Source organism: Microtus oregoni, unplaced genomic scaffold (genome assembly GCF_018167655.1).
Source record: "Microtus oregoni isolate MIOR12 unplaced genomic scaffold, Mior012 000017F_ref0000208, whole genome shotgun sequence".
In the NCBI taxonomy this organism is placed as follows: domain Eukaryota; kingdom Metazoa; phylum Chordata; class Mammalia; order Rodentia; family Cricetidae; genus Microtus; species Microtus oregoni.
Genome location: NW_024543076.1, coordinates 36,330,686 through 36,355,000, shown reverse-complemented (window position 1 = coordinate 36,355,000; position 24,315 = coordinate 36,330,686). Strand labels below are relative to the sequence as shown.

General features: G+C 40.1%; 1 protein-coding gene across 1 annotated transcript in view; it reads right to left on the bottom strand.

The window, feature by feature from the left end:
• The window catches only part of Zfhx4 (zinc finger homeobox 4), a 156,368-nt gene that overhangs the window by 3,458 nt on the left and 128,595 nt on the right, over window positions 1-24,315 (bottom strand). Inside the window, exons 4-9 of the mRNA XM_041667514.1 lie at window positions 21,837-21,950; window positions 15,876-16,009; window positions 15,477-15,677; window positions 14,810-14,927; window positions 8,583-13,982; window positions 1-683 (exon numbers count right to left, since the gene is read on the bottom strand). The exon at window positions 1-683 is cut by the window's left edge and continues 3,458 nt beyond it. Of these exons, the coding sequence (XP_041523448.1) occupies window positions 1-683; window positions 8,583-13,982; window positions 14,810-14,927; window positions 15,477-15,677; window positions 15,876-16,009; window positions 21,837-21,950 (6,650 nt within the window). The remainder of the gene's footprint in view (window positions 684-8,582; window positions 13,983-14,809; window positions 14,928-15,476; window positions 15,678-15,875; window positions 16,010-21,836; window positions 21,951-24,315) is intronic.

The following is a 24,315-nucleotide window of genomic DNA, read 5'->3' as shown; positions in this document are numbered from 1 at the left end:
GCCCTCGCCTTTGGCTGTCTTGACAGGAACTGGTTTCTGCTGCTGTTCTTGCTGTTGCTTTTGCTGTTTCTGCAGAGAGTCCTGCAGGCTCTGCTGATACTGTTGGTACTGCTGTAGCAGTGCCCCTGGGGACAGCCCCGCCAGCGTCTGCGGCACTGCGGGACCATAGGGAAAGAGACTCTCCATGCCACAGACGGGTGGCAAGTAGCCTCCCTGCACTGTTCCAGGGAGCTGAGGTGTAAAATAGGAAGCAAACCCAGGAATAAAGTATGGCAAGAACTGTCCTCCTATGAAGGATGCTGGGTCGCCAGCAATGGCATTCTGCAAGGCCTGCAGCTGGGTAGGGTCCATGTGTGTTTCCCCTACCACTTTGCCCAACACTGAAAGAGCAGATGAGATTTTTTCCTCTTTTTTAGGATGCTTTTCCGGTTTAATGGCATCCGATTCCTCCTCTTTGATTTTTTTGACCTTATTTGGCTTACTTTGTTTTTTCTCAGATTCTTTGTTCTGTGGCTCGGCCTGCTGTCCTGACAGAGAGGATGAAGGAGGAGGAGGAGGTGGTGGTGGCGGCGGTGGTGGAGTCTGCAGCAAAGATTTGGTGGGGGCACTGCTGAGAGACAGGGCAGGAGACGAAGTAGCTGAACTAGGAAACCCAAGCATGCCTGCGCCAGGAGGTGTTAAAGCTGAAAACAACAGAGAGATGGCCACGGTCAGTTCAGGAACAACATCTGCAAGCTTAACACCTAAACAGACCTGGGACAGCAAGACGATGCATTTCGCAAACATAAAAAGCCATGACACTGGCTAGCTTAGGACTCACCTGTGGTTATGGTATTCTTTGCATTAATTTAAACTCCTGCCATAACTCCACAGAAGAGGGACTGCAAACTTTACCAGAATTTTATTCAGAATATAAGAGGCTCTCATATTATGAAACATGTAACAGAAAGACGTCATGATAAACAACAATGTTTACTTCCAAAGGAGGCATATTACAAGATGGCTGTTCTGGGCCTCATTTAAACCATATATATATATATATTTGTTTTTATTATACCTATAGGATGGGAGACTCACTTCATCCTCACTAAATGGCCCTACAATTAGCATCTTCACTAAAGTAATTAGCCTTCAAATAGCCTTAAAACCTCTGTGTACATAGAACACATTCACATAGACAGAAAAGGCTAATGACCTAAGTGAGTGGTAACAGTAAGTGATCATCAAGTACCCAATAAAATCAAACAGCAGTGAAGGAAGACACAGCTGGATCAGTCCAGAGCTGAGCACAGAGAACCACAGTTTCATTGCTAGGGGTGGAACTTGAGTTATTCTTCACCTCCCCAACAGATGGACTAATGGAACCCTCAATAAAACATGCTTGCTGATAACATAGGAAACTACTTGCCACCCATTTCAGAGGGGGAAATTGGTGCTCAGTAGGCAGTGTGAAGGTGTGGAGGATGGAAGTGCAGTGGACTTCACCTGGATCCCAGTTCTCGGTGAAATATATTAGCTGGTAACTAACTAACCAACTAAGCCACTTTTACCAGACAGAGAGTCTTCTGGGGAACTGAAGGAGAGCTAAAGGTTGAAAGGGGACTGTAAAAGCCTGTGCTTTTCCAGGCCATGTTTTTAAACGTAAATGTTAATTGCTGAAGGAATCCTCCGAATCTTAAAGGGAGCCTTGGTACTTTGTGCTTGAACAAAGAGACTTTGCCAAGTACTCAGGACAAGGAGTGTGTTGGTGCCTCTGTGACCTGAGAGAATCAATCCAGAATGAATAAAATGCAGTTAACAATGCATAGCTGCACAGGCAGTGGTCGTACGATTCATCTTGTTGCTAGGGGTATAGTCTTGCCTCCAGACCAAATGCAATATGCAGCTGCTAAGAAGGAAGCCAGACAAACGTACACAAGAAAGAAACTTCTCATGGCCATTCTCTAGTGAAAAGTAAACAGTTTCTTTGCTGGCATTTCACCATTCAATCATATACACTGGCTCTAATGCCAGGGATTCAATGAAACATGAATTAAAAATATTTTTAAATTGCATCATAATGAACCTATGTAGATTTCTTTGCTCTGTCATTCCGCTTTAAATAAGATAACGTTAAAACTATTTGTATAGTATTTACATTGTATAATTTAAAATATATGGTTAGGGATTGCATAACTGAATATAAGTACTATGTCCTATCATATGAGGGCATAGAGAATCCGTGATTTTGATATCTGTGTGCATGTGTGCCTAGTATGATTGATCTCCCCAATCCTTCTCACAACCGTAGTGTTTCAGTCTCCCTTATTCCTGGAAGCTTCTCATTTTGCCCTTCCCATACCCATCCTTTCTCGGATCTGACTGTGAACAGTTTCTATAGCCATAATCATGATTATCTCTAAGGACCCTCCATCCTGTTAAAAAGCAGCCTCATAATAGCCTCGATGGTCAGGGAGAATACACACTGAGCATTGCATTTTATAAATAAGATATGAAATACTTCATATTGCTAGCAGGGAGGAGCACGAAGAGTTAGAGAAGAGGTCAGATTTTACAGTTGCCATTCAAGGCTTGTAGTCTAGTGACCCAGAATCAATTCTTACATTTAAAATATTTGAAAATTCCTTGAAAATAACTGGTATCAGGTGATATCAAGCTGCCACATTCTAGCGAAGCCTCGTTCATTCAATCAAAATGAATTTACAATGAAAATGGATTAAGCTTTGTAGGGGTGGGATGGGAATGAGAGGGGAATCTCTCCTTCGCTGTTCCTTAATCCAGCCAGCTATAGGTTGGGAGTGAAGTCCTACTCCCTTGACTTACTATGTGGTATCTGGTATCTTCATGTTCTTCTGAATTTCTTATTTATACAACTTTTGTTTTAAATGAGAGAGCAATGAAGTCGTTATTAATGAAAAAGCTCTATTTCATACTAAATTATCTTTGTCTTATACTGGAAATCAAACCCAAGATTTAAACATGGTGGCCAAGAGCTACATGCCCAGCTTTGGGTCATTTTTGATGTTTCTTTCCCTTATAATGTCCTGATTCCATGATATTCTTTGCTGTTCATCCCCAAACAGTCCATACCATGTTAACATCTAACTTTTGACATTCGTTTCTTTTCTTTTCTATTATCCTTATTTCACAACACTCTCTGCTGTTCACCCCTCAACAGTCCATACTATGTTAGCATCTAACTGTCAAATTTCAAGCTTGAGTTATTTAGGTGGTGACATGATTTAAGGTATTGTCTGGTACAATGATAACACAGCAGTAGCCAGCTTACTTTTTCATTCACCAGCCGATCTTAGTTTGAGGTGTAATACAAGCGGGCATCCTCATGATCAGTAACTGCAGTTCCTTCCGCTTAGAAATTTCCCATCTTAACTCTTAGAAAATAACTGGGCTGACTACTTCTCTCACACAAGAACACAAGAGCAATATTAGGGATCTAAGAGACATGAATAAGAGCACTTGTAGGGAGGACCATAGATGGGTCATTAATTGTCAGCCCCAGCTTTCCCACTAGACGGTATTCCCATGGTCCAATCTAGAGGGCATAATGAAATAAAGGATGCCTTAGAAAGCTGCTGGAGGAATCATACTGGACCCAGTCAAAGACAGCAATGTGTTTTAAGAATTTAATATCTTAATAAATAAGATGACTCAACCAGTCATTCAGTAAAAATTTTAGAAAAAGCAGATACAATTCACAAAGGGCAAATTTTCCAGTAAGTAATATATGTCTGTAAAAAATTATAGTCAAAAGTTCAGTAGCAAAAATGCGAAAAACAACAGACATAGGAGGAAAACTGAATAATAATTACGATACAGAATAAATTGTGGTAGCCCCAAAATAAAACAAACTGGAGCTAGAATTCATGATATCCAGAATTCGAGGATTGTATTACATGTAGCCCCTGTGCTAAGAACAGATTCTTCCCTATTTTTCATCTACTGCAATTTTTTTAGGAACTTCATTTGAGATTAAAAAGTTCACTCTGAAGAGTCTTATTCAATTATCATTTTTCTTTTGGTTTTGCTGAAATAATTGTCTATTCTTGTTAACAATCCTTCCACAAGAAAATGTCTGCCTCGCTGAGAGATGGTGGAGCACCTTAATCCCAACACTTAGGAGGCAAAGACCGGCAGTTCTCTGAGAGATCAAGGCCAGCCTGCCCTACAGAGTGAGTTCCAACAAAACCTGTCTCAAAACAAACAAACAAAAACAAAACAGAAACAGAAAACCTGCTTCACAATGCACTAAAATGCAGGCTTTCTATTCAAAGAAAATTTCATTTTTGAGGTAAAACTAAAAGTAATTAAGTACATGGGGCAAAAGTTAATTGTGTCAAAATTATTATGGTGTTAGTCTTACCTAGATTTACACCAAATATGCCAGAAAATTTAAAACGAAGTATGTGAAGAGTTTCTCTGTCAGGGGCCCATTGCTAGAGGGTTTGTTTTCCCATAATGCCTGAGGCCCTGGGTTCTATCTTTAATACTGCAAAATAAGTAACTAAAGAAAGTATTATTAAGAAAACAAGGCTGGTTAGTATTTCTAAAAACTAAAGAAATGTTTAAAATCAAACAGTGCTTTAAAGTGAAAAATAAGTTAAAAACAGAAAAATAAAGTAATTTTTCTAGCATTTTTGAGCAAAGTGAAATCAATGGCCTGAAAGACAAATGCAAGTTTAAAGTTTTTCATATTTTTCAGGGTATTTTATAAATAATCATGTAACATTCTACTGCCATTTTCTCACTCTGCATTTCATTACAACAGCAACACACTATAAAATGTGAAAAAGAAATTTAAACTAACAGTAATTGTCTTTTTATCTCTCTACTTATCTATCTATATCTATCTATCTATCTATCTATCTATGTATCTATCTATTGGTTTTTGTATCAGGGCTTCTCTATAGCTTTTGAGACTGTCTTGGAACTAACTTTTATAGACCAGGCTGGCCTCAAACTCACAGAGATTTCTGTGAATCTCACCTGTCTCCAATAATTTACCTTTTAAAAAATGAACAGCAATGCTTTTACTGGCATAACACTGAAAATACATTAGCTGTTGCCCTTACGTTAGAAGAACTATGAATTAGAAGAAAATAACTTGAAAGTAAAGGAAATTCTATGATTATTGGGAAATAACAGTAAAAGAAAATAAATTTAGAAAGTTAGGGGTGCATAAATAGAACTTACAATGTATTTGCAAGTAGCAGACATTGGAGGTGCAGCCTTTGGACAAAGTCATTCATTTATCAAATGGCTCATACTCACTGGAGAAGGTTTTAGTATTTCAAAATCTTCAAAGCCATCTTCAAAGGGATGTGACATTTAAAATGAATTTGTTTTTTCATAACCAAATCTTGTTAAGATGGATCTAAGATAACAATGCCATATTTCCCCAGAATAGCTATTTAGTTAATAAAGTGTAACAGGAGCCTGTACATTTATAAAAATAGAGACATAACTATTTATCTGTTGGTGAACATCTAGGCTGATTCTATACCTAAGCCACTGGGTCTGTTGGTGATATATGCAGAAGAGGTGTAGGTAGGGCACAGAGTGAATCAACACTTAGGTTTCTGATAGTCCTCCACACTGATGTCCATATTGTCTGCACTCATGGGCATTCCTACTAGCAGTGTAAATAAGCTACCTTCTCGCCCGTATCTGTATAAAGGTGTTCGTCTCTGGTCATTCTCATCAGCCAGGATTGTAATATTGTTTAGGATTGCCATTCTGGCTGAGGTGAGATGCATTTCCATGTAGTTTTGATTTGAAAGATGAAAGAGTAGAGAAAATGTGGCATATACACATATTGAGTTTCATTCAGCCCTAAGAAGGATAAAATTAAGGCTCCACCTGGAAAGTGGAAGTAACTGAGGTCATCATATTAAGCAAAACAAGCTAGACTCAAAAAGACAAATATTCTGATTTTATCTTCATTAGTAGGTCCTAGATTTTATGTAGAGCCACAGGACCAAGTATGTATACTGATATGTATGTATGTGCATACACGCACATATATGTACATATATGTGTGTGCATAATAAGAAAGCATATGGGAGACTAGTGGAAAGGAGGCAGGGAAGAAAGGAGGGCTTGTGGGGGGATGAATATGTTCATGATATATGTGCATGATATACTTGAATAACTTGTCTTTATGAGACCCAGCACCACATGCGATGAATATGCCAATAAAATGATTACAGAAAAACAAACACAGACACACTTAACTTGGGAAGAATTTTCATTCGTTATTATTTGCTGGGATGTCCACATTTCACCATGAAACGGAGGTATACACTTGATGAGAAAAAATACAATAGGAAGAAAATGGGCAGGTGGATAAATGGCCAGCCTTACTCCATGAGGTGTTTAAAGCATTCTGTGTTCTACACAAGAGAAATAAATCTAATCTACAGAATATGGAGACTGGAGGTGTGGAGCTCAGGTTACCAGATGGAGCTCTGCTGATTACTAAAATGCTACTGTTCAGAATCACTCACAAACTAAAGACTACTTCAAGAGAAATTGCAGATTCTAGTAGGCAGCAACATTTGTGGAACTTTGATCTTTACAACACTTCCTGGTTGGTTTTTGTCCACAGTTTAATAAAGCAAGAGATGAGGTGGTGAGTTCCTGGGTACCTGGAGGTTTTAACTGCGTTAGCCATGGAGGACCTGCCCACAACATCTACCTGGGAATGTTGGTATTTATAAATATATTACAGAGGAGGATATAAATTTTATTATTGTGGAGTTGCATGAAAAAAATAGTTTAATTTCATAAATATCTCTTTCCTTCTTTCTTCCTTTTTTATGAGCCTCTGGGTTCATATGAACTCAGTAGTATCACATATTTGGCAGAATGTTATTGTGTCCCAGAAAAGGTCTCTGTCCCAGTGGAGAGGAAAAAAAAATGCTGATGAAAATTTAAAAAAGCTGATGGCACAATCACTGAAAGTCAAAATCAATATATAAAATAAGAAATAGATCTTCCAATTGTTTTGACCATATTAGCTTTTAAAAAAAAACTCTATTTAACTGCTCCGTTATGGATTTCTACATCAGACACATTAAAAATCACCATGCCACCCAGACAAAATAGAACTACAAAGTAACCAAATGTGCTATTATAGGTCTCATATTTAAGGTCCCAAGTGTATCCAGATAATTAAGCAGGAAATAACTTTGCTAAAATGAAGAGTTCCTGTGTAGCTAAGGGGAGGCACATTGAAGATACTCCTCTGGTACCACACAACTTCTACCTGAAATCAACAAGCATTCCAGATGGGGAAGGAAGCAGGCAGCAATGTTGAAAAGGACACTGGATGTTAAGTTAGAAGTGAGAATAAAGACAACTTAAGATCCCAGTGGCAATTGAGTTTTTGTTAGAGAAGGATTATATTAGCAGACTTTAAAATTCAAATAAATTATAAAATTCTAATTTATAAAAATGAGAACAGGTTTTTCTGTCATTCATTTTAAACTTTGCAGATACATAAAATGAGCAAGTGATAGGTCTAAAGAAAGTATTTAAAAATAATTTTAGAAAAAAAACACAGACAAATTTAAATGTAAATCAAATTACAAAAAAAATATACCTTTATATTTTAGTGACTGTGTATAACTAGTATTGAATATTAGTTATCTGACTGCCTGATTTACTATATTAATAAAAATCCTACGCAAATTCTATTATTGTGAACATGAAACTGGATTCCGTATTTGAGGCTACCTCAAGAAGTTCTACCATTTTGTTATGCTTTGACTGTAAAGCTGGCTGAGGGAACGGAGGAGAGAAAGATACCGAGTCATGGAGATTTCTTAAGTTGCGAATTCCCTGAAATAAGAGCAGCAGTGGTGGTACCAGCATCACATTTCATAAGAAGCTAACCTGCAAAGGAAAACCTAAGTCAGGTTTTTAGTCACTGAAGTCTCAACATGAGCTTTATTGCTTGGGAGGTGCAATGTGAGTAGATTTCTGTGACACAAGAACTCTTAATTTTGAACCTCAGAGGCAGGAAAATAAACAAAGGAGAAAAACAAAAACAGAAAATAAAAAATACAAAAAAAAAGCAAAAAAAAATGTCCCTTGGAAAAGAAAATACCAGTGAGTGCATATTTTAGTGTGTTACCTTTTTAATATGCAAACAAACACAAAGCCATATAGGATTCAAATTAACAAGTTAATATGTCCAAGAGGTGACTGTGTAATGGTAAAAATAATCCATTTCTACGAACAGCTGTGATATAGCAATACTTAATTTTCCAATGTGTGTTCAGGTTTACCTCCTTCCTGGCTAACCACTATACCTAATAAATATGCATGTTGCATGTGCATGTGTATGTGTGTTGTGTGTATATATGTGTATGTGTATAAATATGTGTTGTTCAAATATATATATATATATATATATATATATATATATATATAATTTAAATTTCAGATCTGGAATGAGGGCATGTAAATGATGTAAATGTTCCATTTCTTTCATGGTTACATGTGATTGGCTACCTACTGCCAACTAATTAGCTCAACTGACTCTCCTTTAAGAGACTTACTGTTTGAGTTTTGAGGGAATCCAGGCAAGGAGGAAGGACCATTCATTCCAGGAAGAATGACTGGAGGAAGGCCGGGGAGTCCAGGGTAGGCTGCCGGCAAGCTGATCCCATGGAGGGAGCAGCTATCTGTGATGCCTGCCTGCTGGACTGTTAAGCCCAGCACGTCGGAAGCTTTCTTTATACGGTCTAGTTCTTGCTGGGCCATTAGCTGTCGAACGGTGGTAGGAGCTAGGTAATCTTTCTCCCGATCAAGCTGACTGCCCACGGTCTCCCTCACTTTGGAAATGTGCTGTTTGGAAAAAATATGGTCTCGAATAGACAAGCGGGCAGAGTACTTCACACCGCAGAGGGTACACTCCGGTTTGGTGCCTTCCGTTCCACTTTGATTGATCATGAAAGGCTTTCCTATGTTGATTTTAAACTTCTTTTCCTTTGCCCTGGCATTCTGAAACCACACCTGCACGACGCGTTTGGGCAGACCTATCTCATTTCCCAGCATTTCACATTCTTGCATGGTTGGCGTCCGATAGTCGCTGAAGCAAGCCTTGAGGACCTTGAGTTGAAGATTGCTCATCTGGGTTCTAAAGCGCTTGTGACCTGGTCGATCACTGCTTTTGGATTTAAAGGGGTTGCTAGACCCAAATGGATTTGGTGAGCTGGGGTCAGCTATACTAGACGTTTCACTGCGGTCAGCATTGTCATCAGGGTCGTCGGTGATGTAAAAGCTTTGGTCATGGTCACCTTCTTTGTCACTGAAATGGATTGATGGACTGGTGAGAGAAAAGAGAAATTTGTCATCACAGACCTCAGTGGTGGGTGTGGTTGCTGCTTTTGGCAAAGAGTCGAGAGTTTTGGTTTCTTTCGGAGACAAAGCAGGTTTCACCTCGGCAGATCCTCCTGGGTTTTCCATTTCTGCTGCCCCTTCATCTCCTGTGGTGGCATCACTAATAGCCGTATTAATGGACGATGTCTCATCAAAGTCGGTTTTATTCTGATCATACCCAGCCTCAGCTGAAGGGGCATTTAAATTCTCGACATCCTCAGGACATTCCACTTTGAAAGAAGAAGGACTTAAAAGATTCTTCGGAGACAGCTCTGCTGTTTTACTAACAGGCGTTGACACTGTTGAGGCCAATTCATTCTCACTAGATAGATCGATTTTAGTTAATGGCAAAGATGGGTAATCAAAATAAATGTATTTCTGTGGGCTTTCTCCCCCATCCTCTGTGGATATTAAAGGGCTTGGTGGCAAGCTGTAACCTGCCTGCTTCCCTTCGTTCCAGTGGCGAGAGCGAATGTGGCTTTCTAAGGCTGACTTTGCTTTAAATAGAGCTCTGCAGAATGGGCACCGTTTATGGGACTGGGCAGGACCCACCGCCCGGAACTGCCCTTTCCTTTCTCGAGCACGCGTGTTCTGAAACCAGACTTGGACCACTCTCTTCTTCAGCCCCACTTCTCGTGCAATGTGATCAAGCATTTTTCGGGTAGGGTTGGAATCCAGCAAGTACTTTTCGTAGAGAATTTCGAGCTGCTCCGGAGTGATGGTGGTTCTCAAGCGTTTATCGCGGTGTTGGTCTTCGCCGCTATTTCCACCCTCCTTTTCACTGCAATTATTGTCTTCCTTATCGTCCAATTTCCTTTTAAGGGAAGCAGCAACACTGGCGGGGGCTGCGGTGTGGGAAGTACTAGTCTGTGGTGGCATTTGGGTGAGAGAGCTCCCCAGCAGCTGTCCGGTCATCAGCGGATTGTTGGGGTCAAATATCATGTAGGGCATGTCCATGGGCCTTTCCAAGAAAGGAGAGTGGAGGAATTGGTTTTGAGCAGCGAGGAAGTGCATGTGTTGGTGTTCCTTCCAAAGTTCCAGGGTTGGGAAGGCAATGGTACATTGATCACATGGGTACTGGAGTAACTGCGGAGGTAGTGTGTTCTGAAGAGAAGTCATGGAAATTTGCAGTGGACTGGAAGGGATTGGAGTTTGAGAAGCCGAGGGAGGTCTTCCGATCAGTTGGGTTTGTTTCTGTGGCTGTGGTGGGGGCTGAGATATGGGTGTCTGTTGTGGTTCTGAAGAAGTCGGTACTGATGGGGGAGCTGACTTGGTGACTTGAGAAGGAGGAGAGGGATCGGTCTGCTTTGTTTTTTCTGCAGGATACTCAGGTTTTGGAGAACTCTTCTCAGGTTCTGGCTTGGGCGATGGAATCAGGGGTGTGCTAGCCCCAGAGCCTGAACTGGCGGTGGGGGCTGCAATGTTTTTGGCTGTATCTGTTTGTCCAGATGCAGTGCAATGCTTATATACCACTTGGTCAGTAGCATCCATGGAGTCTTCTGTTTGGCTTTCATCTTGGGCATCATCATCTTCATCCTTATAACACTGCTTTTTCTGATGTGTGATCAAGTCAAAGATTCTGGGAAAAACCACATTGCACTTTTTACACTGGTACTGCATGTTGCTTGTTCTGATATACCGCTCGTTGGTGAGTTCTCTTTTTTCATTATCTTTAGCTTCTGCTTGGTTCTCATAGCTCTTCCGTGCTTTTTGACGAGCGTTCTGGAACCATACAACAATAACCCGGGTGGGGAGGTTGAGAACAGTAGATAGCTGTTCTATTTCATCATCTTTTGGGTAAGCATTTGTGTCAAAAAAGTCTTGCAGAACCCTAAGCTGGTAGTCCGTAAACCTTGTTCTGGATGACCTTTTGCTGAATGAGGCGTCTGATTTGTAATGTTCCAAAGACGTGGGTTGTGGTTCAATTCTGATATCTTCTAAAACAGTTATAGGAGGGTTACTGAAGTTGTATGGAGAGTCCTTATTTCTCTGTCTCTCTTTAAAGAGTGTATTGCGAAACCAGTGCTTGATGACCTTTTGGGAGAGGCCAGATTTCTCTGCCATTTCTTGGATTTGTTCTTCACTTGGAGAATTATTGATGTCAAAATAAGCTCTCAGGATTTTGAGTTGATCATCCGTAATCCGGGTCCGTGGCCGTTTGAATTGGGAGTGTCTTAAGAAGCTGGGATCGAGCCCTAGCTGCTGTTGGCAAAGCTGAGTGAGATCAGCAGAGAGGGTCTCCATCTGTGGCAGCTGCAGGGCGAGCTGAGGGGGAAGTGCAGGGTGCTGGACCGGCTGCATCATAATCGAGGGAAAGAGGGGGAGATCAAGAGAAACAGGCAGTTGGACCTGTGGGGGTGCAGTCGGGGGAGGAGGCGGAGGAGGCGGTGGAGGAGGAGGAGGTGGAGGTGGTGGAGGAGTAGGTGGTGGAGCTTGCAGAGGGGCCGAGACTGCATTTGGGATTTTCACGGGCACCAGAGTTGAAGGCTGTGGGGGTGCGGGTGGCATGGGAGGAGGTGGAGGAGGAGGAGGCGGTGGCGTTTCTGGGGAGGAAGGAGAAATTGGATAAAGCTTGTCATAGGCCTCCCTGTATTGGCGAGCAAATTTCTCTAGTGCTCCATATGGGAAAAATTGCCCATGCACATGTTCTTGGTGACTCTTTAAAATAAGAACATTCGAGAACAATTTACCACACGTTCCACACTCCAGCTTGTCAGAGTTTTCGCCTTCTCCAATTTTGCCCTTCTTCTGGACCTTCTGCCTGTTCTCATTATACTGAATAACCAATTCGAACCCGAAGTTCTCCAGTAAAGCTTTGGCTGCATTTCCCCTGGCCCCTGAGGCGATTCGGGGTGGAGGAATACAGGGTTCTAAGGATTTTTGCTTCTTTGTGTCTTTGCTGTCTTTGAGTCCGTCGCTATCACTTGTAAATTCTGGCTTTGGTTTTTCTTGCTTTTCGGTCACCTCTTCCACCTCCTTGTAAGCTGGCATGTCCTTCATGAGCTGGCAGTCTGTGCTTGCCAGGCTACCTTGCTCTTGTTTCAACAGTTTGCTCGTTTGCTGTTGCGGCGGCAGCTGCTGTGGTGGGGGCGGCTGTTGATTTTGCGGCGGCAGCTGGGGCTGTGCAGCCTGGTATTGCTGTGCTTGTTGTTGTAGAAGTTGAAGTTGCGTTTGGCCAACGTGATGCGTTTGAATCTGTTGCTTCAGATCTTCGAGCAAGGAACCAGCCATTCCTGTCATACCTGGCATCCCAAACGTGGCGGAGCTAGGTAAGCCCAGATCTGGCCCCAAGCTAAACTCTGCCCCAGGTATGTAGAATGGAAAGAGAAACTGGGGTTGCTGAAATTGGAGCAGTGCCTCTGGGGTCATTGGGAAATGAGGCAAGAAAGCTGGGTTTAGGAACTGTGGCTGGAAGAACGCAGCCTGCTGCTGCAACTCGTGCTGAAGTTGCATCTGGATTTGTGCTGGTGACCGCGGTGGTGGATGATGGGTAGGCGGAGCAGAGATTAGTTCGGGAGTTTGCTTCTTATTTAATTCTTTGGCATCTAAGTGGGTATCTTTGCTGTTGACTGAAGCTAAGCTCATGGAATCTAACATCCCTTGGCCAGGGCTGTTCACATTGGCTGTGATGCTGTGCCCACCAGTTAGGTGCCCACTTGGCTCCAGCTTTGCAGCCCTAGCCTTGGTCTGGTGGAGCACGGACCTCATGTGGATCTCTAAGGTCGAGCTTTGGCTGTACGCAACACTGCAGATGCTGCACTTGTACGGCTTGTTATCTGTGCTGCTGTTGGTTTCCTGGGGGACAGGACTGGAGGCTTCTTGCAGAACCTTTTTCAATTTATGCAAGTGAGACACCGAGTTATAATGGACCAAGAGAATGTTCTTTTGGGTGAATGACTCTTTACACACTGTACATTTGTAAGGACGAGATGGATCGAGGAATTTTTCCATGGTAAAATTGGGTCCTTTTCTAAAAGGTAAGGTCCGCTTTGGTTCAGAGCCCAGGTCATCTGGAATAGAGCTACTGTCACTTCCTACAGGACTCGCCTTCCCTTCGTGGTCCACTTCATACTCTCTCTCCATTTCCTGATCTAGGCCATGGTCATCCTGGGGCATCGTTTCACTCTCGGCCCAGAGCTCACCGTTCATTGGCAAGGAGGCATACAGCTGCTGGAGTTCAGCTTCGCTCAGTTCCGGGTGGCCCGCTTCCAAGTGTTTCTTCAAAGCCTGGAATGTACGGAAACTCCGCTGGCAGAGGTTACACATTGTGGCGGCCCGAATTGCATGATACTGGGAATGTATCTGAAGCTTCTGCATAGTTTTAAAAGCCAAGCTACAATGATTACAACGATACTTATAAACATGGCGGTCAGAAACTGATAAGGGCTGCCGTTTGGGTTGCTCGCTCAGTTGATCGTGCAGAGGGTCTGAGATTTTCACGTCCTTACTGCTGTTTTTATTCCATTCTGAGGCCTCCAAGGACTCCTTTGCTGGTTTCTGCTCCTCGCTCTTTATTTCCACACTTGCCTTTGACTCTTCAAGACCTGCTATACTTTTGTCATCCACTGGGCTTTCACCTGTGAAGAGAAAGCAGAAACATATCCTGTGGTAAGAACATGGACCACTTGAACGTCAGTAAGTGTAAGTGGGAGCCAGGAATGATGTTTCCCTAATTGAATCTGTGTAGCACTGTTATTGGGTTACTACCATGTGCAAACACTATACCAGGTGTCCATTAGAAGATGAACAGGAAATCACTCCTGACCTGAAGGAATTCAAGGGCAGAGAAGAATGCCAGTCAAAAATAACCACAGTGTACTGCAATAAGCGCTTTACCAAGGGCCATGAACTTGGTGTTCCCGACTCAGCATAATTTGAATGTTCTTGGCCATCTGTTACTAGAATTCTCTAAGGATGGTAGAAATAGTCATGGTGAAAGGGTCTCAGAAAATGATGCTCTGAGCAGCAGCCTAAGTTATTTTCCTTTGTGTCACTGAAAAATGTCTGTGAAGATGGAGGAGTCTTACAAGGGGGATCTCTTCTACAAACAATTCATGATTGATGAAAGAGAGAGAGAATCTGTTTTCTTCAAGAATGAATACCCTGATAGGTGGTTCAATCCCAATCCCAATCTGAAGTTGTCATCTCTAAACACATGCACATATGGGCAACACCAAATGTGTGTGAAAGAATAATGAAGTGGCGAGGACTCAGGAGGAGTTGGATGGGGAGAGAAAGGGCTGGGAATGAAGTAAATAGAGTATTTGTTGTTGTAACCCCCCAAAGATAATATATATGTGTATGTAGTGTGTATGTGTGTGTCTTTGGAGGATAATTTGGGAGCACTGTCACCGGCAAGCTTTGAAAGTTTTCTACATGCAGCAGCATCATAAGGTAAGCATACCTGAGTATTTTCCAGACCCCTCCGCTGACATGAGTGCAGGCGTGTCCCGCTCTGACTTCTCGGGGGCAGCTGCTGGCAGTAACATACTGTTTGGCATCATTACATCAGGGACAGGCACCTTGGAACACCAAAGGGATTGGTGTTAAGTGTGCTCTGGAGTCACTGAATATATATTTGAATATATGTGTATACTGGAATATGTAAGTGTGAATATACATGTACTCTGGAATATATATTCACACAGACATATAGATAGATTGATATTATAGATAGATATTACAGTTACAGTTTTCTAACCCAAACAGGGACATCTATCACTTCAGTGTTATTATATTTCTATATTCTTCTTTTCATGCTATGACGTTAAGGTTTTGGGAGGACTACTGTTAACCAAGAAACTTTTAAGCTAAAGGTACCAAAAAAAAAGTCATTTCACTGTTACAAAAAGAACCACAAACATCCTTAATTAAGCCATACTTAATATCGTATTTTTTTTTCTAAACAAGAAAGACCACAAATGGGTCTCCACTGTGACTTAGATGGCAGAGTCAATAAAGACCTTCCTGGAGCTCAGGGGGAAATTACTTTCTATGAACCCATCATTACAGATGTATATGGATAACAATACAGGCCCCATCAATTTTGCATTAGCCTTCAGCATCCTTACTGTCATAAGCAGTTTCTCCACACAGTCGGGAGACACACTGTGCAAATGGGTCAGATGCAGCTGGAGGTGCATTTTGTTGCTGAGGACATCCTGGCAGAGGGGACAGCAGATGACTGGCTGTACAGAGTGCTGTGACAGGACATGCATCTGGATCCGACTTTGGTCCCTACTATTGTAGTTACAATAAGGACACTGGTAGAACTGGAAAAGATTGAATAAACATGACCATTATTAGCTGCTATAATCTGATCCCTTCAGACTGTGTGGCGTAACATCAAGAGGCAGTACTAGTCTCTGTGCCTTTCATTAGTACACAGAGTTGGCGATTTGGAAATGACTAAAAACCTAGAAACAAAAATAAAAAGAATTCATGCACCAATGGGAAAACTACATATTTACCTGTTCGTGACAAAATTTATTGTCCTCTGTAGGTTTTGACCTTTTTGTTCCTGCATCTTCTTCTTTTGCCAGCAGGAGTGGCTGTGTGCCCCCTGACACGTTGACTTTCAGCTCCTTCTCTGGGGTGATTACTCCTAATTCCCAAAATGGATAGGACAACTCAATTTATAAATGTAGTGTTACAATCGGAGTAAATAACGCAATTGTGACTCTCAATCTACTGGATCAAACAACAACGAAAACCAGGCATGCAGTTGTATATGATGCTAATCTCAGAACACAAAAACCATTCTTCCTTCTGTCCACTGAGTGGACTTTGCCCATCTATTTTAAACCGTACTCCTGTCTTCTGTTTAGATAACCCTAGATGGCCTTGAAAGTTTCATCAATAACATGTGTTCTTTGGTGTCTCAGTATGCCTTTATCACATTAAAGCAAATCTACTCCCATTCACAAATACTGACTTAGAAAATCGTTATTTTCTCTCATGTACAATGACATGAATTTCTAAATCCATAAGTCCTGAGAATATTTCAAAATCCTGAGAACAGCTGATTGATGAGTTATAATTCAGAAATGAAAACAATAATATGTTTGTTATGATGGGATTTAGAGTTTTTAACATTTTAAAATTGAATATCTAATTCATTTCTGCTATTGGTGATTTGAGTAGGGGACAAGGGAGTTTTAGAAGGTAGCTAGCTATGCATATAACACTACAGCAAGAATCTTAAGAAGACAACTGCTTTATGAGTCTAATCCAAATATTTGTGTTAATGATGACTAAAATTTTACCCAGTTGAGCAGTATTAATGTGTAGAAACCTCACATACATCAAAAGGGGGGAGCACAATTCTAATTTTCCAATCTAACAGAAAATTCTCTGCAGCATCAATTTGCCTGGTAATCTCCTCTAGAAGCTGGATATTACAGCGACATCAGGTAGGCATGTCACATACATCTCACGACAAACACAAAACCTCATTTACCAGCCATTCCAATCTCATCATAGCACGGCATCATCTGACCTTTTTTCTGGTGTTTATTATGAGTATTTCTAATTTTAACTTTCAATTTTCACCATCTTCCAGTCAATTTGCAACTAAATTATTTCCAGGGTGAGGACACTACCACTGGACAACTGGGTGCAAATACATCTTGAGAGGCAGTGGAGCTAAACCATTGATTGCTATCAGACGCCACGTAGAAGCACAGTCCAGGGCAATCTGCCTGTATGCTGCACATGAAGATTTAGCTTGGTTTTTTTTTCAGTCCACATACAGTTCTTATAAATGAACAAATTGCACCTTTTTACAAAATAACCCAGTTTTAATTTAAAAACGAGGTCAAGGATGTTTTAGAAACAAGTTAAAATGGAAAGTAAAAAAGACAGAACAAAAAAAAAAATCTTATTCTATTTCTACCCTAAGTAGAATGAATGCTTTGGACCATATAAATGCTTCAGAAATTTAAAAATCAGGAAGAAAATTAAACATATGAGAGTAATTCTTAAGTAACCAAAATTAAAATAGGATGTATTTGACAAGATGACTGTGGTTTTATTTCTTTGGTGTGCATGGTGCATGTATCATAGCAGTCAGTCGCTCACATACTTTTTTAGATACTGTTTCTTGTTTTTATTTGAGGTGGTATAATTGTACCTACTTCATTCTCTTAGAAAAATTGTACATGTATTATTCCACTTATTTGAAAAGGTAACATTTGTGTAAATTTGAAAAAAAAGACTTACAACTCGTATTATATTGATTAAAAATATTCAAGTATTTGATGTCCAATGAGATTTCCCCAAACTGGGATGCTTTCACACAATTATGGAATCAAAATTTATTTTTATTTCTCCAAACAAAGAAAGCACGTACTCTTAGTGTCACTTTTAAAGTGCTAACTTCTTTAAGAAAAGCAATGTGGGACATACTTGCCAATACAATTAGCTACTTAATGTGTCAGACCAACTTGTACAAAATGATTGTCATTTAAAATAACAAATGTCTATCAGTTGTCTTCTCCTGATTGACTTTTCTTTAAAAGTTTCCATTAATGAGTAACAGTGTTTCCTGAAGAGAGTAATACCATGTCATATTCCCTTATATTCTTTAATGGACAAGATCAAATAATAACTTGACTAAATTCCCTGTACTGTCACATACAAGCTGAAAAATAATTCCCTTAATTTGTTGTTTGCAAGTGTCTTGGGACATCAGAAGTAAAATTAACTTTCTAGATACTTCTAATTCTACTAAATATTCAGCCATGAACCCATTTCCGTGAACATTTATAAAGGATACTTTAAAGAATGAATAACAGTATGGTTGGAAGGTGTGCATCGTTATACAAAGCCTATTCATTGGTGTAAACGTTTGATAATAACTATGTACATGTAAGTGATATACTGTTTTAATTTCTATGCTCATCAATATTGATTAATTTAGTGATTCTTGATAATAATAGAAGGCAAGAATTCCAGGACTCAGTAACAAGACACACTCTAGAGTATGAGCAGGTCTTCAAGGTGGCTCGATAGGTGACCTATGTACCATTTCATACATTCTTTTTTGTTTATTTTTATATCAAATTTAATACTGAAGCATGGCTGGTAAATTACAGGAAATCAAATTTACTGTCTTTTACCTGAATTGTGTTATGCTAGAAAAATGCCTTGTATTAAATGAGGTCAATTAATTTTAGGAAAGCTTTTGATTAAGTTTTGTGATTACTCTTAGTTTATATGTGCAACTTCATTTGAAATAAACCCTGTTTGTTACCCTGGAGCAGAAAAAAAATTGAAATGAGATCATAATTTATTTTGTATCGTTAAGGACACCACAATATTCTCAAAGAACAATGTCATTTTAATGAATTTTAACTAAAAAATGAAGTCTAATTACAAATAAGCACTGCCAAATACATGAGTCAATGATTATCTGTCAGTTACAGGATTATTTAACTTGCAAGAAATTGCTAATATAAAAATGACATAATTCATTTCAATTCAGATGCCGCCTACTTAATTCTCAATCCCTAAAATACAGAAGGCTGTAAAATGGTTTATATTCATAACAAGTCAGGAAATCCAATAACACACATGTTACAGTGAACCTTGAAAAACAATAAATCAAAATGCTGAGTTATTACTTACAAGTATCTATATTTGATAAAGTTTGAATACTTTAAAATTCAGATGTAACAGATGTTGTTCAACTCAAGTAATTCAAAATTATAATTACCAATACAGTATTTTTTCTAATGAGACTAGAATGGAAGGATAATTTTAATTGCAATAATGAAGGTTAATTTCCATCTTTCTTCATGTTTACTCCCTTATTAAAAAGTGGTCCCCTTAGCCATGGCAGAGACATATTACATTTTCAATGCAAATGTATTAATCTGGATAAACTCTATATTAATTCTCATACGGCACTGAGCTATAATTTGGATTATAATTAATCTAAAGTGGCACTAGATTTAAATGACAATATAAATGAGGCATTAGGAAGCTTTTCTATTATGAATGAATATTCAGCAAATATAACTTGCATATTGTCAAGTCTCACTTTGAAAGCTCTAGTCCTTCAGATTAATGTTAGCAACAGAACACAGCCGCTTCTTACCAACACACTGCTCCAGACATGTGCTAATTCCTTCTTGCCTAAAAATTCCGAGGTTAAAGTGGGGTCAATCTATTTTCCCATGTACGATACTAACATAGCAATTACTTTGTAAGTTTGCTTTTTCCTTTGGCAATAATAACTAGTAGGAGAACAAAAGAATATAAATAAGTGGTTATCTAATCATTAAATACACTTTTACAAAGAACAACCATCATGGAATAAATTTTCAATCCCAGAAGATTCAATTCAGGAAGCACAGAACTTTGTTTAAAGTTCGTGTTCGTTTTAAGTAACAAGAGCTGTCTTAAAGGCTGCAAGGTTTCAAAGCTAAATATTTGCATCTCAACCTTTGCTTTTAGTTGGCTCTTGGTTAGAGCTCATTTTCAACTCTCTGTACCTGGGGATGCGTTTTTACAGCGATAACGTTTATTTTAAATAACTGCCATTATGCAATGATCTGCCTTCCCATATACCCCAACCTTGTCTATATGGCACAATTAGGAATCAAAGAAGAACAATAACTCATCGGGCCTTTAGGGAGCAATTGAGCCCACGACTTATGCAGAGCAGTAAACTGCATGGTGAAAACAGAGCTCCTGCCTCTCTGCTGTGATGCTCAACAGTAATATAGGATCCATTTTTAAAAATGCTCCCCCAACCCATCCCTGACAAGATCCTAGGCAATAGGTGTTAATATCAAGCTTCATGCTCTACATCTATGAGCACTCAGTGAACCCTGCTGTGATTTCTTCCTATTTTATATAGTCCTCTGATAAACAAAGGGGAAATGCTTTACAGTCTGTTCTGGAACAAGTGCATCAAACACCAAAGAGAATTCTACTATCAGCAAACTGGCAAGTTACTCATCTCAATGAGGTCCATCTTAGATGGCCTAAACTGGCTCTCTTGCTGTTTTCAGCCTTTTTTTCAAATGAGATCTCCATGGGGCTGTCCCCAACAATAGGTATTTCAAAGTCTATGTCATTTGCCTCACGAGTCCACCTATACTGCTATGGTGTCTTTACAGAGGTGGCTTTAGGTGCAATACTAACCTTAGATCCTCTTTGCTTAACTCAAATTAGAATCAAATGTTGGACACTGTGTCCTAGAAGCAACTAACAATGAGGCCTTTCTCACTGGACTGTTATGAGAAATTTAGCATTAAAGAGTTTGGGGAGGAAGAAAAGAACCCTTCATATACCTTTGAAAGGAAATGCAAAATTTAAGCATGTAATAACTGAGTTACAAATATGTGATAGTTTAGATTTAAATAGTTCAGATTTAAATAAACTCATAAGCAAAAAAATGATGAATTTTGTCCACTCCTGTATCTTTCTACTGAACACAGGGCTTTTTATATGCAGCTGTCACTGGAATTCAGAGAAAAGATAGATGACTACCTGAGACTAATAGGCTTGAACTCGTTTCAGCACTTCTTCTGCATCAATGAGTCCAACATAATAAAACTAGGTATAGCGTGCAGCAAAAGTGGCCAATGTAATATTCATCACGACCACAGATTTCCATCTCATACATACAAAGCATGGATGAAGCCATATATTTGCCAAATCAAACACAGAAAAAGCCGTAGGTATCCACACCAGATGCTGGCCTAGGGTTTGTTTGTGCACAAGTAAATGTCATGACACGAAGGTTTGTTTTCAAAGACAGTAGCTTTCATTACTGGGATTTGTCTATTCCAGAAGACCAAAATTGCCCAGCACCTAATCCCTTTTCAATGATATTTCCTCCTTCTTAGGCCGAATCATCTGTAAACTTTTCCACTGGATTTTGTTTGAAATGCCTCAAATAGATGCCCTTAAAAAGGGCAAATTCCTGAGTGTAAGTTGAAAGAGAGAGAGAGAGAGAGAGAGAGAGAGAGAAGCATTTCTTTTTAGGGTTACATAGTGTGGGAGGGTGCATATGATTGAATGATAAAATTCAAGTGATATCTAATCCTGAGCTTATGAAAAATTAATATGCCATCAGAGGAATCACAAGTATAGCTAAGATTAATGAAAGGCGCTTAAAAAATTACAAGCACACAAACTGATTTGATTAAAAAATAATCTCACTAGTCATCCTGTAATATTCTTCAACTTATCCACATCTATTCTGTCAGATGGTTATGATTAAAAATAGGTCAATGGGAGGCTACTGATAGAAATCACATGCAAAATGCACACACCATGAATAGTAGTGGGAATGTTCAGACAGTTTAAAATGAATAAAGGCGTTTAATGAGCTTCGTTGGGGGATGCAGGGAAGGGAGGTTGGCCTCGGGGCGTGGATGAGTATAGGAGAAGGAATAGTAGACAGCCGAGCAGCTTACCAGGGTCTTTCTTGGAGTTCTTGCCTTCGCTGTTGTCCCTCTGTGTCTCCGTCTCGTTATCCTCAGTCACTTCGGTAGGCTTCAGAACTCCTCCTGCCTCTTCACTATGATCTTCTGTTAAAAAAGCGGGTCAGTGAGAATTGATAAATCCAGAAAATGTCCACTAATATCAACTGTGTGACCTTTATCACCCTGTATATCTTTGAGTTTGACCTATGAATTATCTATACAACTTCCTACTAAAAAAAATGCATTGAAGCAGAAGTCTACATTAAAACTATACTATATTAACTATACTAATGCAAATTTTTCTTCAAAAGTATGGCATTTTTGTACTAAGAGAATATTTGCATGTTATTAAATGGTAATAAATTGTTTATACTATAATTTAACTTGCAAAAGATAAGGGGAAATGGGTGGAAGAAAACTATAATTTCAATTGTTGAACTTTTCATGGACTAGGAGCACAGGCATGTGAACAAGCCGGACACACAGAAGAAATTCTCAGTGAGATAATATGGAAACAGTGGTTCACATAAAGGACAGGTGTTCTTCCTGCAGGCCGACTTCAAATCTTGGATGGATTCCTTAAAACTTCTTTAGATAAGATACCTAAACTTCAGTTCCACTGGGGATTTGTTTGTAAAGGAGAGCTACACAGAGCTTTGTCATAGCACGGTACTTGTAAGACCACTGTACCACCCCACACCTCATTCACAGAATCACATCAGCTAGATTACATGGAAATCCTCATAGTAACCCAAACCTACTTAATTATTCTGTAAATCTCAGCCATGGCACTGCTGGTGGATTAATCTGTTTACGCAGTTAGCCTCTATGCTGGGGTTGTGCAGCACTAATCCGTGAAAGGCCCACTGTTCTCTTTCATCCTGCGATCATTTGTCTCTCAGTGTGCTGATGTCACATTTTAATGAATTTTTAGCAATCTGAGTAATGCCAGATAACCAGGCTCACAACTCCCCACAGCATGGCATGCTGTTTTCACTGCAGCACAAAAATAAAAGCCATATTCCCCAGTTCAGGTAGGAATTACATAAATTAGGAGAAGAAGGTAAAATGGGATTTGAAGCACCAGGCTGTACAATTTCATAAAATCTTTAATGACCATATAAATTAACCCTGGAAAGGCAAAAGGTCATCAGAACACATTTGCATACACTCTTCTATTTGCTTTTGATAAGCAGAGCTTTTATGCAGAGAACATGATACAATTAACCCTTCAATAACCATACAAAATGCTGTTACGGACATTTCAAGTGTCAAGCATTCACTGAAAATTACACACTGAATAAAATTTTCATTGCAAATGCTATCGTGATTGAAAGGGGAAATCGTGGCCCTCTCCACACCCCATGTTTTATTAATAACATTCTGGCAGCAGAATGAAATATCCACTGTCATATGTAGCAGCTGAGGACAAAAAAAAAATCTATTTAGTGGTTCAGTTTTCAGCCATGCTCTGCAACTGTGCGAGTAAGAAGGAAAAACAGGACATTTAATATATTTCAAGGAAGAGTGGGGACCAACTGAGAGCCCCCCCCCAAGATACGCGAATACGGGTGCATTCTTCCCAGCTTTGCCCTATTCGCATGGAGGAGAGAGCCTTGGTAAGACAATCTAACTGCCTGACAAGGTGCCGCTTTGCACAGACATGCAGGAAGATTTCGTTTAAGAAGACAGACCCTCAGTGTTTGGTAGCTCTATATTGCTCTCTCTATTGATGATAAGCAGTGAGCATCCCACCCCGCCCCCACCCCCACATCTGCCGGTTTTCACAGCAGCTGGCTAGGGTGTGGGTACGGTCCCTGAGAGGACTTCAAGAACTGGGAGGCTGAGATCATGACCAGATTAGGCTGTGTCCCTGCCAAGTCCACATGCACACGTGACATGGTATCAAGTGCCAGGCTCATGACAATTACTTTTCAACTCATCCTGAGGAAGGATGCAAGACTTCTTTGAGTAGATTTACTGGACCTTCCCCCAGGGCTAGAAAATGAAGTGTCAGAGTGCTACTGAGAGGCCTTATCTCCAGGGGACACAAAATTGTTAGGGCTATCACAACCCCCATTAATAAAACATTGTGTGTCAGAAAAAGAAAAAAAATATGAAAGCATTAAAAAGCAGGCTACAGTATAATCTGGGTCTCATCAGCCAGATTTTTGTAAATTCCTCGTCTTCATTTTCTGGTATGTGTTTCAAGTGTGAGAGAAATTCCCAGACATGTTCTTCTATACATCACTGTGGTGTCTGACCTCAGCCTGACCCCGGCAGCAGTTTGAGAAATCTGAATGTGAACAAAGACTCTGTGTCCACAGCAGGGAAAGATTGTGGGATAGACGCTCCCATCAACTTAATGGCAAACAGCAGTTCTGAGGCCATAACTTTGCCTGGCTTCTCCAAGCCGCAGCTCAGAGCTCTGAGTGGTGGATTCCTCTGCCATGCCCCTGCTTCTGTGAGG